Below are 14584 nucleotides of genomic sequence, written 5' to 3' on the forward strand. Positions count from 1 at the left end.
TGCTCCTTTTAACCATCTATCCCTGATGAAGTCTGCGTAATCAGACAAAACCGGTCGGAGAAGTAGAAGCAAATTGACAAGATTTGTTGCTGCTGCTCACTAGTATTTATTTACAAAACACCACCCATTCATTGTTTTAGTTACCCTACCGGTTTCGTAGGTTCTTACACCGAAACCATTTGTTTTACGTCGATCTCGACACTAGCCTAGATGAATTACTTTTGATGTATCAGTGACATTACATGAATCATTTCCGAAATACAACCCTCATGATATTTTATTGTTTGTAGACAGTAACTCTACCCCTCTGAAACTTTGCAAATCATTACTTGAAGCCGGTGCAGATGTGAACACTTCAAATAGCAAAAAGCGCACGCCACTGCATTACGCTGTTAATTCTACCACCGGGGATTTTGAAACATTGACTGAAGTGGAGGATCTCTTGATCAAATATGAAGCAAACACCACTGCTCTTGATTTGCACAATAGGATTCCTCTTTATTATGCCTTCGTCAAGATGCGCGGAAGGTGAGCCGTATGTAGATCGGGTTATCATCTTTTCTCGCGTCATGTTGAAACAAGAATGCTTCTAACTTCAAGATTTTCCGTTTTGAAAAGGAAAAGAATGCAGTGAGCATTGCCAAACGCTCTTAACGCTTCTTTATGATGAGTGCAAGAGATTATTTTTTTGTTCCTATTCCGAATTACCCCAAACTCAATCTTAATGGAGTCTTGTTAAGGGAACATTGTATATTCACTTACCACTTATTGATTTGTCCACATTTACTTTTCACGGTTAGTCATTGACCGCAATACAGTGTTCCTAGTTTCCGCGGTGTAAGCTTCTGCAGAATTAGTAGATTTGCAAAGGAAAAATCACTTTGTTTTCCATCTCTTTGCAGTAACTGTGGACCTAGTGTGCAAGCGCTATCACTGGGAAACTTAACTTATCTCTGTGCTTCTTCTTTTTTTTCTGAAAGACACACAGAGTATACCATGACCGACCCAATATCTGTGGCTGGTCTGCTGTGTGAGGCAATGTCTGAACAGGGTAAGGATATCAAAGCCGAACTGAACCGCAAGGACAAGTTTGGACAGACACCTCTGCACAGAGCAGCTCTGAGAGGAGCCACTATTTGCGCCTTGAATCTTATCCAGGTAAAAAAAGAAAAGAAAAACAGTAGCACTCTTTATTTCCTAATCAATAATTTATTTTCGTGATTCCATTTGTGAAGAAGTTCCGGCAATAATCCTTCTCGTGGCGTCAAACCCGAGTTCAAACGAAAGGACAACAACAACTGAAGAAAGTTATGGACGACTTAACGCAATATCTGTCATTGTGCAACCATGCAGTAGCTTAAAAATATTGAAGCCGTAGTATAAGAAGGATGACCAAGAATCAGAAAAAGTCAGAATGGTGTAAAAATCTAGTCCACAATAGTTTTGAGTTGAAGACACAACATTATCATAGAAATGTAGGGATATGTTCACGTCATTCTTTTTGGCCTGAATGTTGTTTCCAGGAGAAAGGTAAATGCTTAAAACGTTGCTAAATATGTTATTTCGTATCTCATTCTCTCTTTGTATTTACAGAAAGGAGCATCTCTTGAAATCAAAGATAATGATGGTAACACTCCACTTTCACTGGCTGTGCGTGAGGGGCATGATGGGTAAGTCAATTCCATGCTCATTGTAATGCTTCTATAGCTTTTCCTTTGACTTTGTTTTTGTTATAAATGTGGTCAGGGTTGCTATGCTTGCAAACAGATAACCCTCCGATGTAAGGAGGAGGTTACTTTACTCTCTATTTTGGCTACTCCGCACTCTACCCTGAAAGAGATTTTCTTTTCAAAACGGGACAGACCCTCCGAGTGATCATATCTAGGCCATTGAGATGGACATTGGGATGGACATTGAGATGGGTGTCAAGTGGTTATGGTGGCCCTCATAGGTGACGGACAGGTCAGGGCAAGGATATAAAATCACCTCACCGGCCAGCACCCGCGTGCTGATAATAGCGATATCTTACTCCATAAGACTGTTCAACGCTTTGAACTGAACTGGATGTATTTTCCGTGCATCAGACTGGTAGTTTTACCCAGGAAAGTTAAGAAAAGGCTACAGGATGAAAAGTCATTAGCTGGATCTCACTTGATTATCTTCCAGCTTTTCAATGAACGAAATCAGATTTGAACAATCCTGGCGATGTCGTCTTTTACCAATCATCTTGTTTTTTTTAAACAACTGTGTTGACATTCATACTTGTTGCTTGCAGTTTTGTAGTGGTTTCTATTGAGAAGCGATTATTTTTTCCTGCTAAAGTGGCTTTTTAAAGTCGTTCTTGTTTTTTTCATTCTAGCTGCGCTATGATGTTTATGCAGAGTAATGCTCCAGCGTCTTGTCTGGTCATTAAGCCACTCACACCAGATGACTGGAAAAGATATGAAAAGGAGTAAGAGTATTTCATTGTAATGCAGTTGTTTACACCCATTTATCCTTTTGACATTAGGAAGACAGTAATTATAATGGCATACACTTTTGCAGTTGTCATTTGAACAACAAAACCAGGTTGGGACGGGTTTGGTGCTGTTTGGTTGCGTGTTTTTTTACGTCGTGAATCCGGCCTGACATTGAGATGGGTGTCGAGTGGTTGTGGATGATTTTTTTGCGGATGAGGATAGGGGGGTTCTTAAATGGTTATGATGGTGATGATCACATATCAGCAAATTCGCTGCGGAATCTCAAATCACGCTGATCAGAGGTACGCTGGAGAAGTTGTGCAGAGAGGTAGCAGTACCAGCCACTGGAAATATTTCAGTACCTTAAAGAAAAGGTTCTTGTGGTTGAGGCAGCCGTAAAACCAGCCGGACGCCTAAGCTGGGATCGAATCCTTAGCTTTTGTTTTTCCAAATAACCCTCACGAAGGTATTGTCCGTTTTGCTCCGAACTGAAATTTAAAGAAATTTTGTGTAAATGGAATCCAAGCATTTGCTTGTTTTATTACGGTCATTTATCTTGCAAGTGGTATTTATTTTACAGGAAAAAAGAAAGTTTATGGGTTTGGAAGAATGTTCTAAGCCTGTCAGAGCCCAAGCCTGATATCAGAGCTGCATTCCGTGTGGTAATTGACAATAACTGGCAAGGTATAGCCTATCTCATGTTGGAAGTTTCTGGACTGGACTTTTTGGAGGCTATACAGGTAAGCCAATCGCATATTGGGTGCGGCTTCTCACGTAGCTTTTGCTTTCTTCCTCATTTTTTTAAGGTTCTATGGTTTTCCTGCTTTTATAGTAAGTAGTTTTATAATTGGTTTAAAGATCTGCCCATAATTTTCTTCTTAGATGGTGAAGGTAATGAATAATTAAAGAAAAATATATTTAATGTGCATTCTAATGTTACTTGCTTCCGGTGGTTATATAATCACTGCCCATTCACAGTGGGAGTTCTGTGGTCATAAAAGCCTGGTTTCATAGCATCATCCGGCACTTGTCGATGGGAGCGATGGAAGACGTGGAGATCTTTTTCATTTATCTCGATTTAAAGCAGATTTTATCTATTTTAGCTCCTATAAAGAGACTATATTTTGGCAGAAAATTCCTATATTTTCCTATATTTTGAACAGCCTATTTCTCCGATCAGATTTTCCAAAAAGTGGCTCATCCAAGGCCTTAACTACTCTGCTTCCCATTCTAACAAATACATCTGTTTTATTGGTATCTTTTACACAGAGTCAACGCATAGCTTTTTTGTGGTCTCTTTTGTTTTCATCTCCTCTCGTAAGATAGTACCGAGTGTCCTTGTATTTGATCCACCAAACGTCATACCGAATTATCGCTTTTTTCGTTTTAGGCAACACTGGAGTCCAATAAACTGGATCTCACTTGGGCTCTTCTAAGAAAGCAGAGAAAAGATTCAACTTTGCAAGGAGTTGACAAAAAAGGCCGCAACTTGCTTCACTTGTTGGCAATTCATTGTGCAAAACTTTGGACACAGGTTGTATCAGAGGTAAGGGACTAAAACCCGTTTAGAGTTTTTGTTTCGCTTGATTCCTTATGGTACTCTGAAAGTCGAAGGTAAGTCAATAAGATGTGTTCAAATTGACGACTGTTCAAAATACACATTGTAATTTGCCATATTTCAAATACATAAAAAATATTTTGTGGTGATGATGGACCAATATATCCTATTTCAAATTACGAAAGTTTCTGGTGTTCAGTATTTTAAGTCACTAGTTTCAGTTTCAGTTTTAGTTGTGATACTGTTAGTGTCACTTTTATAAATGAAAGAGAGTTATTAAGATAAATAAATTAACTATTGTTATTAAATATTATCAATACTATAAACAATAGTATTAAATATGTGTTAAATATTATTGATATTAAGGCAAGCAGTGTCGCTTTGCAGTAAACTTGGGACTTAATTTCAGTGGTTCTATTTTACAAACATGGATATTACTTTCTCGCACCTGATATACCACAAGGACTACTTGAGCTTCGTTGTTGCTAAACTGTTTCCCAAAAAAATTTACAAGTATAACTAAAAAAAACTAAACTTATTTGATGTTTTTTCGCAGATTGCGAAGCACCTTGTAGAGAGGGGCGTACCAGCCGGGGCTGTTGACTCACAAGGCGCTACACCGTTGCATTATGCTGCCTGCAATCACAATTTGGCGTTCTGCAGATTTTTGTGGGGTATGCAAAGTTTTTAATTTAAGAAAAATCCACTTTCTTCTTAAGCCCCGTTCAAACGGTCATGATAGTTGATGATAGTTGATGATAGTTTCAACTATCACGCACGTTTGAACACGAACTATCATTCACTATCATCAACTATCATCAACTATCATGCAGTTTGGACATGTTCAAATTCGACATGATAGTTCATGATAGTTTTTTCCGTTTGACCGAGCGGATGATAGTGCATGATAGTTTTTCGGTCAGCGGGGGTAACCAAGGCGGGCTCAATGCAATATGTCTACCGCAAGTTTGCCATCGTCCTGTGAGGAACAACAAAACAATAATTTGGACGAATATTCGGACGACAGTGACGATGAAAGCGAGAAAGTGAGAAAAGCTAAAAAAGCTAAAAAACCAGACAACGAGAAGTGGAGTAGTAGTTTGATATGCAACCTAATAGATGAGTACGAGGCACGGCCATGTTTGTGGAACATTTTTTGCGATGACTACCACAATCGGGATGTTTACATTGTTTACATTGTTTACATTGTTTGTTTACAATCGCGCGCGGTAGGAGACTAGGTACCAGTTAGCTACGCCAGCACATTGCGCGATTTCGTCAACTATCATGAACTATCATGGACCGTTTGATCGCAAACATGATAGTCAATGATAGTGAATGATAGTTGAAACTATCATCAACTATCATCAACTATCATGACCGTTTGAACGGGGCTTTAGATTGGGCAATAAAAAGCGAAGTTTTCTGCGGCCAAATTGCTTAATTAAGGGTTGCGCTAATATCGGAGCTATAGAAGTTTTGTTCTTATTATTATCATCATCATCATTATCATTATCATTATTACTGTTATTTATTATTACAAACACTGGAAGTGCCGTATAAACATTTTATAGAGGTAAGCAGATGTCTGTTGGTAAACCATTTCCGAATTCGTGTCCCTCCTCTTCAAAGCGAGTCAAAGGGCGAAGTTTTCCTTATGAAAATTAGTTTTCATTCATATTTGTATAGGTAATCACATGAGGCCGAGTACTATTAAGGATTAATTGCACGAGTGTTTTTCGCGACTCGGGCAATTTTGGAAAATTTCCAAAACACAAGTGCAATTAATCCTTAATAGTACGAGGACTCATGCGATTACTTGTTTATCAATAAAGGGCAAGCCCTCTCTTGATTACCAAAAATGCCCTCGATTACCAAAAATGCCCTCGATTAAGAAAAAATGCCCTCTGTCTCAGCCAATCAGCGCTCGGTAATTTTGCCCTTTATTGATAAATATAATAACCAAATCAATGTGCGCGCTCTGATTGGTCAATCAGCTATGTTTTATTGTGCCAGTAAAAGCCAGTAAACTCATGGAAAAATCGTGCGTCTTGTGAATTATTATATAAAGGCAATAGACTACGGGTTTCTATGGTTTATAGGCATGATAAACCACTTGGGATGTTGGAAGAACACTCGAAGAATTCGTAAATCATTCGCCTGCGGCTCGTGATTTACGAATTCTTCTCGTGTTCTACCAACATCCCGCGTGGTTTATCAGCCAACAAACCATACAAACTTGTGGTCTATTGCTTAAGTAAAGTAGAACTAATTATCATCACAAAAACTTTGCACTTAGACTCGCTTTGAAGAGGAGGCACAGATGAACTCGAAAATGGCTTATTCCTTAATATGACGTTCTAAAAGACTTGTTTTCATTGCAAACACAAGAATAAGCACAAGGATTATTCACAGTGGCATTAACTTGTCGTTAATTAGTATTTTTATCCCAGCAAACGGTGCTTAGTGTCTTGTGTTTATGCTTGTCATTCAAAAGTTATGGTTTAAACGTAATAGTGACCTGTTCGCAAAGCAACAAGATATTGTTGTAGTTGATACTTCTGTGACTTGTGTTCTTGCAGAACGATCTCCTTCGTCGGTGGATGTAGCTGATAACGACGGAGTTACACCATTTGCTGCAGTTTTCTCAAATACTGAGAGTGGAATGATAACTCTTGTTGAGTAAGTAACGTCGTCAGTGGCAAGCTTAAACCGTCGAGAACGTTGGCTACAAGAACGTCATCTGAAGATGATCAATGTAATAATTTCGTGATCATTCCATTTCTCGGGGAGAAAATTTGCACAAGGCTATCAAGCTACATCACAGGCACTTCATCTGACAATTAGTAAAGTAACAATTACAACGAAACATATCTTAGTCAAAATATTTAAACTGCCAGATGGCAACTATGCAGTAAGCTATTAACAATGCGTCATAGAATTAAAAAAAGGAACCACCGAGACAGTTGTTTGGGTGGGATAATAGGGACTTGAGCACGCGCGTTTTTGAAACGCGGACGGCAACCGGAAGAGAGCATTTCGCACGCCAGGGCAGTGGTGTCTCCGAGATTTTTATATTAATCATCTCTAATGGAGAAAAGATACTTAGCAATGTAAATGTGGTTGTGTGAAAACAAGTCTAAAGGGAAAATAGCTCACTTCCGGTTGTCGTCCGCGTCTCAAAAACGCGCGTGCTTAAGCTCCCTAGTATGGAGCTTAAGCACACGCGTTTTTGAGACGCGGACGGACATCGGAAGTGAGCTGTTTTCTCTTTTAACTTCACACAACCACATTTACATTACTAAGTATCTTTTCTCCAGTAGAGATGATTAATAAAAAAATCTGGGAGACACCACTATCCTGGTACGCGAAATGTTCTCTTCCGGTTGCGGTTGGCGTCTTAAAAACGCGTGTGCTTAAGCTCCCTGGTACCTGGGATCTACGACGCGATCGCCATCGAGAACGCCACAAAACAGCAATAGGGAATTTAAGATCTACGACTGCGACGGTGGACGAAAACGTCACCTCAAAATATAACTTGGCTCTGTCATACATGTAAGTCTGTCGCGATTATTCAGTCTCGTTCACGTCCTGCAATGTGGGCGAATTATCCTAAAAATAAATTGGTACGAGCGGTTTCAGAGTTAAAATAGAGAATGAAGGATTCTCTGTTGCATGCTTACGTTGTCGTCCAAACCTCAAATTTGGTGATTTCACGTCGTCGTTATGCAGAGGACTACTAAGATACTTGCTAAAATCCGTGCTGCACGTGCAGCGCGATTATTTATGCTCTTTTAACCAATGATACTAGGGAGCTTACGAAACGACGACGCCGACGGCAACGACGACGCTACAAAACAATAGGTTTAGTGAGCAAAAACAATGGCTCTGCACGCTCTGCACGTGCGTTTTACATTTTGGTACATTTCTTTGCCGTCATCTCCTAAACGACGACGTGAAATGGTCAAATTCAAGGTTCTGTGGAGGACGTTAGCACATGACGATGAATTTTCAGTTCTCTCTCTACGCTTCCAATCGAGTCATACCAGTTTAATTCCTCGGCAGTTTCGACAGTCCTCGTTTCGTAAGCTCCCTACTACTGTTTTGTGGCGGTGTCGTTGTCGTAGCCGTCGCCGTTTCTTAAATTCTCTGATATCATTGCTTGAAGGAGGAAAAGTAATTGTGCTGCACGTGCGGCACTCATTTTGGCAAATATTGTTGCGGTATTCTAGTATTCTACATAACAAGGACATGAAATCACCAAATTTGAGATTTTGATGACAACGCGAGCGTACAAATGTGAATGAAACTGCTAGGCAATTTAATTTTAGAATACTTTCGCCCACATTGCTTGTACGATGCGAACGAGATGGACTAATCGCGAAAAACTTACGATATTGCAAATTTCCGTATTTTGAGGTTACGTTTTCGTCGTGAGATCTTATTTACCTGGGACAACCGCATGCTCGAGGCACGAATGATTGGTACGTAGTGGTCTGCACTTTGAAGCTTTAACTCTGTGAATCACTACTGCATCAGGCAAATTCCATAAATCATGTAAAGAAGTCACTGGTCAGCGTTGTGATGATTCTATTTAAAACGACATTCTTAGGTTTTTTGTGAGCCCCTCCACATGCCATGTCAAGAACTTGGACGTTTGTTACACCGTGCAAAGCGGTGATAAAAGTCATGGTCAAGAAACAACTACTCCTTTGATCGAAGCTGTTTTGTCAAGCAACGAGAAAGTTGTCTCTGATTTGCTGAAACACGGAGCCTCTGTCAACTTTCCAAATGTAAGGAATTAATCAGTTGAATCTGTATGCTGCACTTTTTTCCCTTATGGGCTTCAGTCATTAACTGCAGACAAGTTCTTTGGTAAAACTGTTCCTTTTTTGGTTGGTTGGTTTTCTTTTTGTGGTGTGTCTCTTGTAATCGGCAACATTTTTCAACTTTAGCATTATTATTCCCTCGGTTTTTGTGGGTGACAATACCCTTTTTTCTGCGGAAATAACTCAGCTATTGGCCTCTTCAAAAATCTGACGATACACCGGCAAGAAGGGTATTAACAAAACACGTGACAAATTGGTGTAGTGACATCTGCAGATGTTTACATTTCTTGGCTTTATTGAAGAATAATTTTAAACCGTAAGCCCCCTTTCGCATCACTTGTTCCATAAATACACCGACATTTCTGAGAGATTTTAGTACTTAGATCCCGGTGATGTGGACTGGTGTTGTATTATAAAGCTCTCTGATTGTGAAAGTTCGACCTTTTAAGGCACAGCGTGTCCTTCAATGAAATTTATCAAAGACAAAAGTGATCTCCATATTTTGAGTTCGAACCCATGACCTCTGCGAAGCAGGTGCAATGCTCTACTAACTTACCTATGAAGCCACTCAGTTGGGAGCAGGTCAATCTGTTGGGCTCTTGTATTCCCGTGAAGGGCTTGATGAATAAAATAAGAGTATGTATGTTGTGTCGTTTGTTGTTCCTTTTGAACTGTTCATTTTCTTTCTGTTTGTTCTTTACCTTAGCGCGATGGTTGCACTCCCATAATGGCAGCTGTTCGTCATAATTTGATGGACATGGTCAAGGTGTTGATATTTGCTACTGATGACAGAACGGTTTGGTCAGCGAAGGAAACCACTGAAGTCGATCTTACATTACAAGACATTGATGGGAAATCTGTGATACACTACTGTGTCAAAAATAGAGAGGTAAGAGGTGCTATTATCGGCTCTTATCCTGGTCTCGAAGGCTTTTCACTTCTTATACTTTCTTATATCCAACCCAGTTTCTTGTCATAGTGTTTTCGTCATTCCAAAGCGTGAATTTTTACTTCCGGTCACATTCAGAAAACGCATAATTCGGAGAACCTGGGATGATAACTGTGGGCGATGAAAGCCAAGACTGCTGCCTAACGGTCGCTCGCTTGCCTGGGGTGCCTTACTTGATTCATCCTCACCTTCATGTAAATTTGATCCCAGTTGGATTTAATTAATCCTGGGCTCTTGAAAAAATGACTCGGGCTACTAATTTTTAATGTTGGAAGCCCAAAGGGCTCCCGGAAAATTTCTTAGGCAGCAGCCCTGAAAGCCATCAAAAATGGAGCTTTTCGGGAATCTACTATTTTATTTTTAAACTAGCACCTACATGTTTTGACTTGGTGTTTGTTAAGCTCCTTGCAAACGGACCCAACAACTCCGAACATATGTGGGTGTTGTTGGTTTGGCAAATGTTGGATGATGTTGGAAGTGGTGTGCAGACTCCTAACAATGTTAGGACGTGCAGTGTGTTATGGGAAGGATACGACCGTGAACTTACAAAATTCGGCTGCCATCTTGCAACAGGGTTTGCAAACGGACATGTTTGGTTTTGAACACCCAAAAATGTTGCGTCCGTTTTGCTTGATTTTTATGGCAATGTTGTCATGTTAGCAGCGGTCGCATCGTATTCCACAGCAGATATTTTGGAAAGAAACAAATTTGTCCATTCCCAGAACCATGGCCTTAATCCTCCTTTTTTTTTGGACATTAGTATGGTTCCGCTGAGAATGTCACGTTGTTGAACTTTTTGGCTGGCTTTGAAGCTCCATTGACACTCCGAGATTCAGATGGTCACACACCGCTATTTTATGCCAGGCAGCAAGGATCGGGAGTCATGGCAAAGGCTTTGTTGGCGCTTTTAGAGGACGCTGATGCAAATGAAGTGAGTGTGTATATTGTCACTTAAGAGTATCATAGGCATTATGCACGAATGGGACCATTCTCATCCTTGCTTCCTTTTCAAAACTAGTTCACTAGTTAGGGCTGGATGGTCTAATTGGATAAGGCGCAAGTGTGCTTTCGATTCCCCGGCCGGAGCAGCACTCAGGGTCTTAAAATAAGTGAGCATAAATCGCTTTATGATACAAACACCAATGAATTCCAAGTGAGCTTTCGCGCGAAAACATGATTTATTATATATATGGGGCGAATTTCATGTAATAAACCTTCCAAATAGAATTCTCTCTTCCTTATATTTCACCAGTGAAAAAACCGATACGTCCAATCAGGTTTGCGTATAGCGTTCTTCACATGTGAAAAATATAACCAATGAGCATTGAGTAGAATCACCCATTAGCCAATCAGAACATAACACTCAAATGGGTTCCGAGGCGCGCCGGTTGAGAAAACATGCTTGTGTTTTTCGCAAACTGACATGGCTTCAGCACGTTTTGTTCCACCTGAAACAACTTTAGAGGCTTTTATTGAAGAGCAAGCAAACAAAAACACGTTGAGTAAAACCAAAAGAGATGTTTCCTTACTCAAAGAATTTATGAGAATGAAAGGAAAACACGAAGAATTCGAAAACATTGAACCGAGAGAGCTCGACGAAATACTGTGCGCATTCATTCTGGCGGTGAAGAAAAAGGACGGAGAACAACAAGTTTTGTCCCTACTTCAAGGCGCAAACATTCACGGAGGAACAGTTAATATCTCGATAAACACTGTAAGTCAGCAAAGTCCAAACTTGTCTGTGATGCACAGTGCGAAGCGCCGCCATTATGTGATTGAATCAGACAGTGATTAATCGGACCTAAAATAAATGTGAAGAAGTGTTTTCGTCATTTCACTTTTGATTTTTCTTTTTTGCATTTAGCGTTATTCTTAATGAGGAAGTATCTTTTAATACCTGTAACGTTTTCCCCCGAAGACAGTTTTTGCGCATTTCGGAAGTTTTTAAGCTTACTGAATTGGATTCTTGAGTTTTCGCTATTTCGCAAACATGGTTTATAAAGCTTGCATCACAAAGAAAACAATAAAATTTCTGATTTACACGCTTTTATTTTCCTTTAATATATAATAAACAAATTACACCATAGAAAGTGCTTTGTACGGATTTTATTCACTCGTTGCAAAACTTTAGAAACTCACTCGTTCGCTACGCTCACTCGTTCGTTTCTAAAGTTTTGCGACTCGTGAATAAAATTCCGTACGGCGCACTTTCTATGAAGTAATCTATTTATCTTCACACGTAAAGATAACATGTTATCTTCACACGTGAAAAGATCACTATTCCTATGGTTAGGTATAAAAGTCGCGCCTTTCGATGCCTTTCGTGAAGTGATTTAGTATTTCATTGGTGTATAATGAATAGAATATTACATGTCCTCTGGGAGATTCGAAATTTTTTTTCTCGTGTCGAAAAATACTTCACTCCTTCGCGTCGCTCACTTGTGAAATATTTTCATCACTCGAAGAGAAATTTTGTATGTCCGCGCGGCCAAACATGGCAAACAGCTAATTAGACTTTCGAGTCATTTCATAAGGGGGACAGGGGTGGCGCAGTGGTGAGAGCACTCGCCTCCCACCAGTGTGGCCCGGGTCCTTTTCCCGGTCCCAGCGTCATACGTGGGATGAGTTTGTTGTTGGTTCTCTCCTTGCTCCGAGAGGTTTTTCTCCGGGTACTCCTGTTTCCCCCTCTCCTCAAAAACCAACTCTGCCAAATTCCAATTCGATCCGGAATGCACGGACACATGTTGAACGAGCTCCTGAGCGCTCTTAAGGTGTTCCGTGGATAAACAAACAAATTCCAATTCCAATTTCAATTCAGATAAGGACGACAAACCAACTCAAAACCCATCGTTCGTGAATAACACTTTAAAACGTTAAAGAACCCTAAAACTGTTCGCAAAAAGTAGGGCACGGAGTTCCCAGTGGAGTGATCTGCATTAATCCGTGCCATCCAATAACTCTGACCACAACGATCATGTGTTAGACAAGTGTAAATGCGTAATGCAGCCACCTACATGTTACCTTCAAAACACAAAAACCAAGTAAAATATAATTCTTTATCGTCAAAAAAATTTGCACTTAAACTCATTTTGAAAGAAAGGCCGATGTTCATTAATCCGAGAAATGGCATCATAACTTTTCTTAGGTCGATTTAAGAGCTGTAACTGACTATCGGACATAAAAGTGGTGTCTACTAATCAGACTGATTTTATAAGCATTGTAAGTTCGTAATAAAGAGGTGTTGAGACTAAACTCATTTTCCACTTTCGAATGTCACCTATATATCCTTTATTGCTTTTGTTACAGGATACAGAGGAGCCAATGGAATTTGATTCTGGTTTCATTTTCTCTTCCATTGATGCTGGTTATTGGGAAGGCCTTGTAACATATCCAAAGGCAGATTCAGAAAAAATCTTACAAGAGGCAAGAGAACAAGAAGAAAATGTTGATCGCGATGTAAAAGTCACGGTTGATTCAGCCTTTCAAATGGAGGGCGGAGGGTAAGAACGCGTAGAAAGTGCAAATATCGCGCAAACTGAACATAAACATTCATTGTCACTTTATTGGTGTTGTGGTATGTTAACAGTTCCTTGACGAGAAGTATTTTAACCGAGGTACTCAACACAATCGCCCAAAGGCGAAACGTTTTGAAATCGGTGCTTATACACGCTGAAGTGATTGTGTGTCTTCTCCGTTCTGTATCCATTTCTATGATTTACCCTGCACGTTGACACAGTCCTCTGTGGGTTGGCAATAAACATTGTGTAACACGTAAGGAAATTTCGCGTTTGGTTTCGGTGGATATTATCAATTATAAAATAATTAGGATAGTACGCGCACTCTCATTGGTCAATAGCTGTGTTTAGATGAGAGTATGGAAACACGGCTGTGACATCACACGAATTTTGATTGGCTGGTAGGAAATATGAACGTATATCAAGAAAATCTGTTTCAATCAAGAATTTTCCTTCATTTGTTTCCTTCATTTGTTGAATTATCTTTGAGAAGTATTTTATAAAAGCAATAGAGGACTTTTTTCCGTGTTTCCATAGCGCCATCTAAACACTCGAGGACGTTGGGAGAATTCTCGACAGTTACGCAAACCCTCGACTGCGTCTCGGGTTTGCATAACTGTCTCGAAATCTCCCAACTCCCTAACTCTCGTGTTTAGATGAGGCTATGGAAACACGGAAAACGTCCTCTATTGCTTAAATGTTGTTCTCAGAGTTAGGGTCCATTGTTTTTGTTAAATATCTTAAGTCGTGTTCATTGTTTTCTGAATCAGTCGGGGTGACATTTTATAGCTACGGTAAAAGAATCGTCTTCTTTGTGGGGGACGCTTATCAGAGAACTTTGTACCTGAGCGAATGAGAGAAGGCAAAAGGTCAAATATGTTCGTTGACGTAATAAAGTCTGCTTTTGTCTTCATTGCAGAGAGGTCTATGTGGATCCTTCAAATGATGTGCCGTATGACATCCTTATGTCTAAAGTTGATGTGAAGTATGGCATGTTTGGATTAAACAACTTCTACAAGATGCAGGTTAGAGGAGTTTGGCAACGAGCAGTTTTTTATAGTTGTCAATCATTTGGAATAAGCTTGTTTCATTCGCTTTCTAATTTAATGCTCAGATAGCGCACTGAACCCCCTTTTTGGATTTGAGGTGGGCGTGGTCTCTTCTTCTTATTCAAATCTATAACAGTGAGGAGGGAAGTAGTGTGATCCAGTGATTGGGACTTTGGCGGTTGTGCCTGGTTGAAATCCCGCTTTCACCACTGGCTGGATTTGTCA

The 14584-nt window shown here is 39.9% G+C and overlaps 1 protein-coding gene across 2 annotated transcripts in view; it reads left to right on the forward strand.

Annotated features, from left to right (window-relative positions):
• The window catches only part of LOC138019812 (poly [ADP-ribose] polymerase tankyrase-like), a 56930-nt gene that overhangs the window by 31962 nt on the left and 10384 nt on the right, over window positions 1–14584 (forward strand). For both annotated transcript variants that reach the window (XM_068866718.1, XM_068866728.1), the window contains exons 28-40: window positions 291–528; window positions 981–1158; window positions 1594–1670; window positions 2360–2452; window positions 3040–3199; window positions 3850–4005; window positions 4574–4691; window positions 6600–6699; window positions 8630–8810; window positions 9553–9735; window positions 10556–10726; window positions 13102–13295; window positions 14230–14335. In XM_068866718.1, coding sequence (XP_068722819.1) covers window positions 291–528; window positions 981–1158; window positions 1594–1670; window positions 2360–2452; window positions 3040–3199; window positions 3850–4005; window positions 4574–4691; window positions 6600–6699; window positions 8630–8810; window positions 9553–9735; window positions 10556–10726; window positions 13102–13295; window positions 14230–14335 — 1955 coding nt within the window. The remainder of the gene's footprint in view (window positions 1–290; window positions 529–980; window positions 1159–1593; window positions 1671–2359; window positions 2453–3039; window positions 3200–3849; window positions 4006–4573; window positions 4692–6599; window positions 6700–8629; window positions 8811–9552; window positions 9736–10555; window positions 10727–13101; window positions 13296–14229; window positions 14336–14584) is intronic.

The sequence above is a fragment of the Montipora capricornis genome, chromosome 2 (assembly GCF_036669925.1).
Source record: "Montipora capricornis isolate CH-2021 chromosome 2, ASM3666992v2, whole genome shotgun sequence".
Classification (NCBI taxonomy): Eukaryota; Metazoa; Cnidaria; class Anthozoa; order Scleractinia; family Acroporidae; genus Montipora; species Montipora capricornis.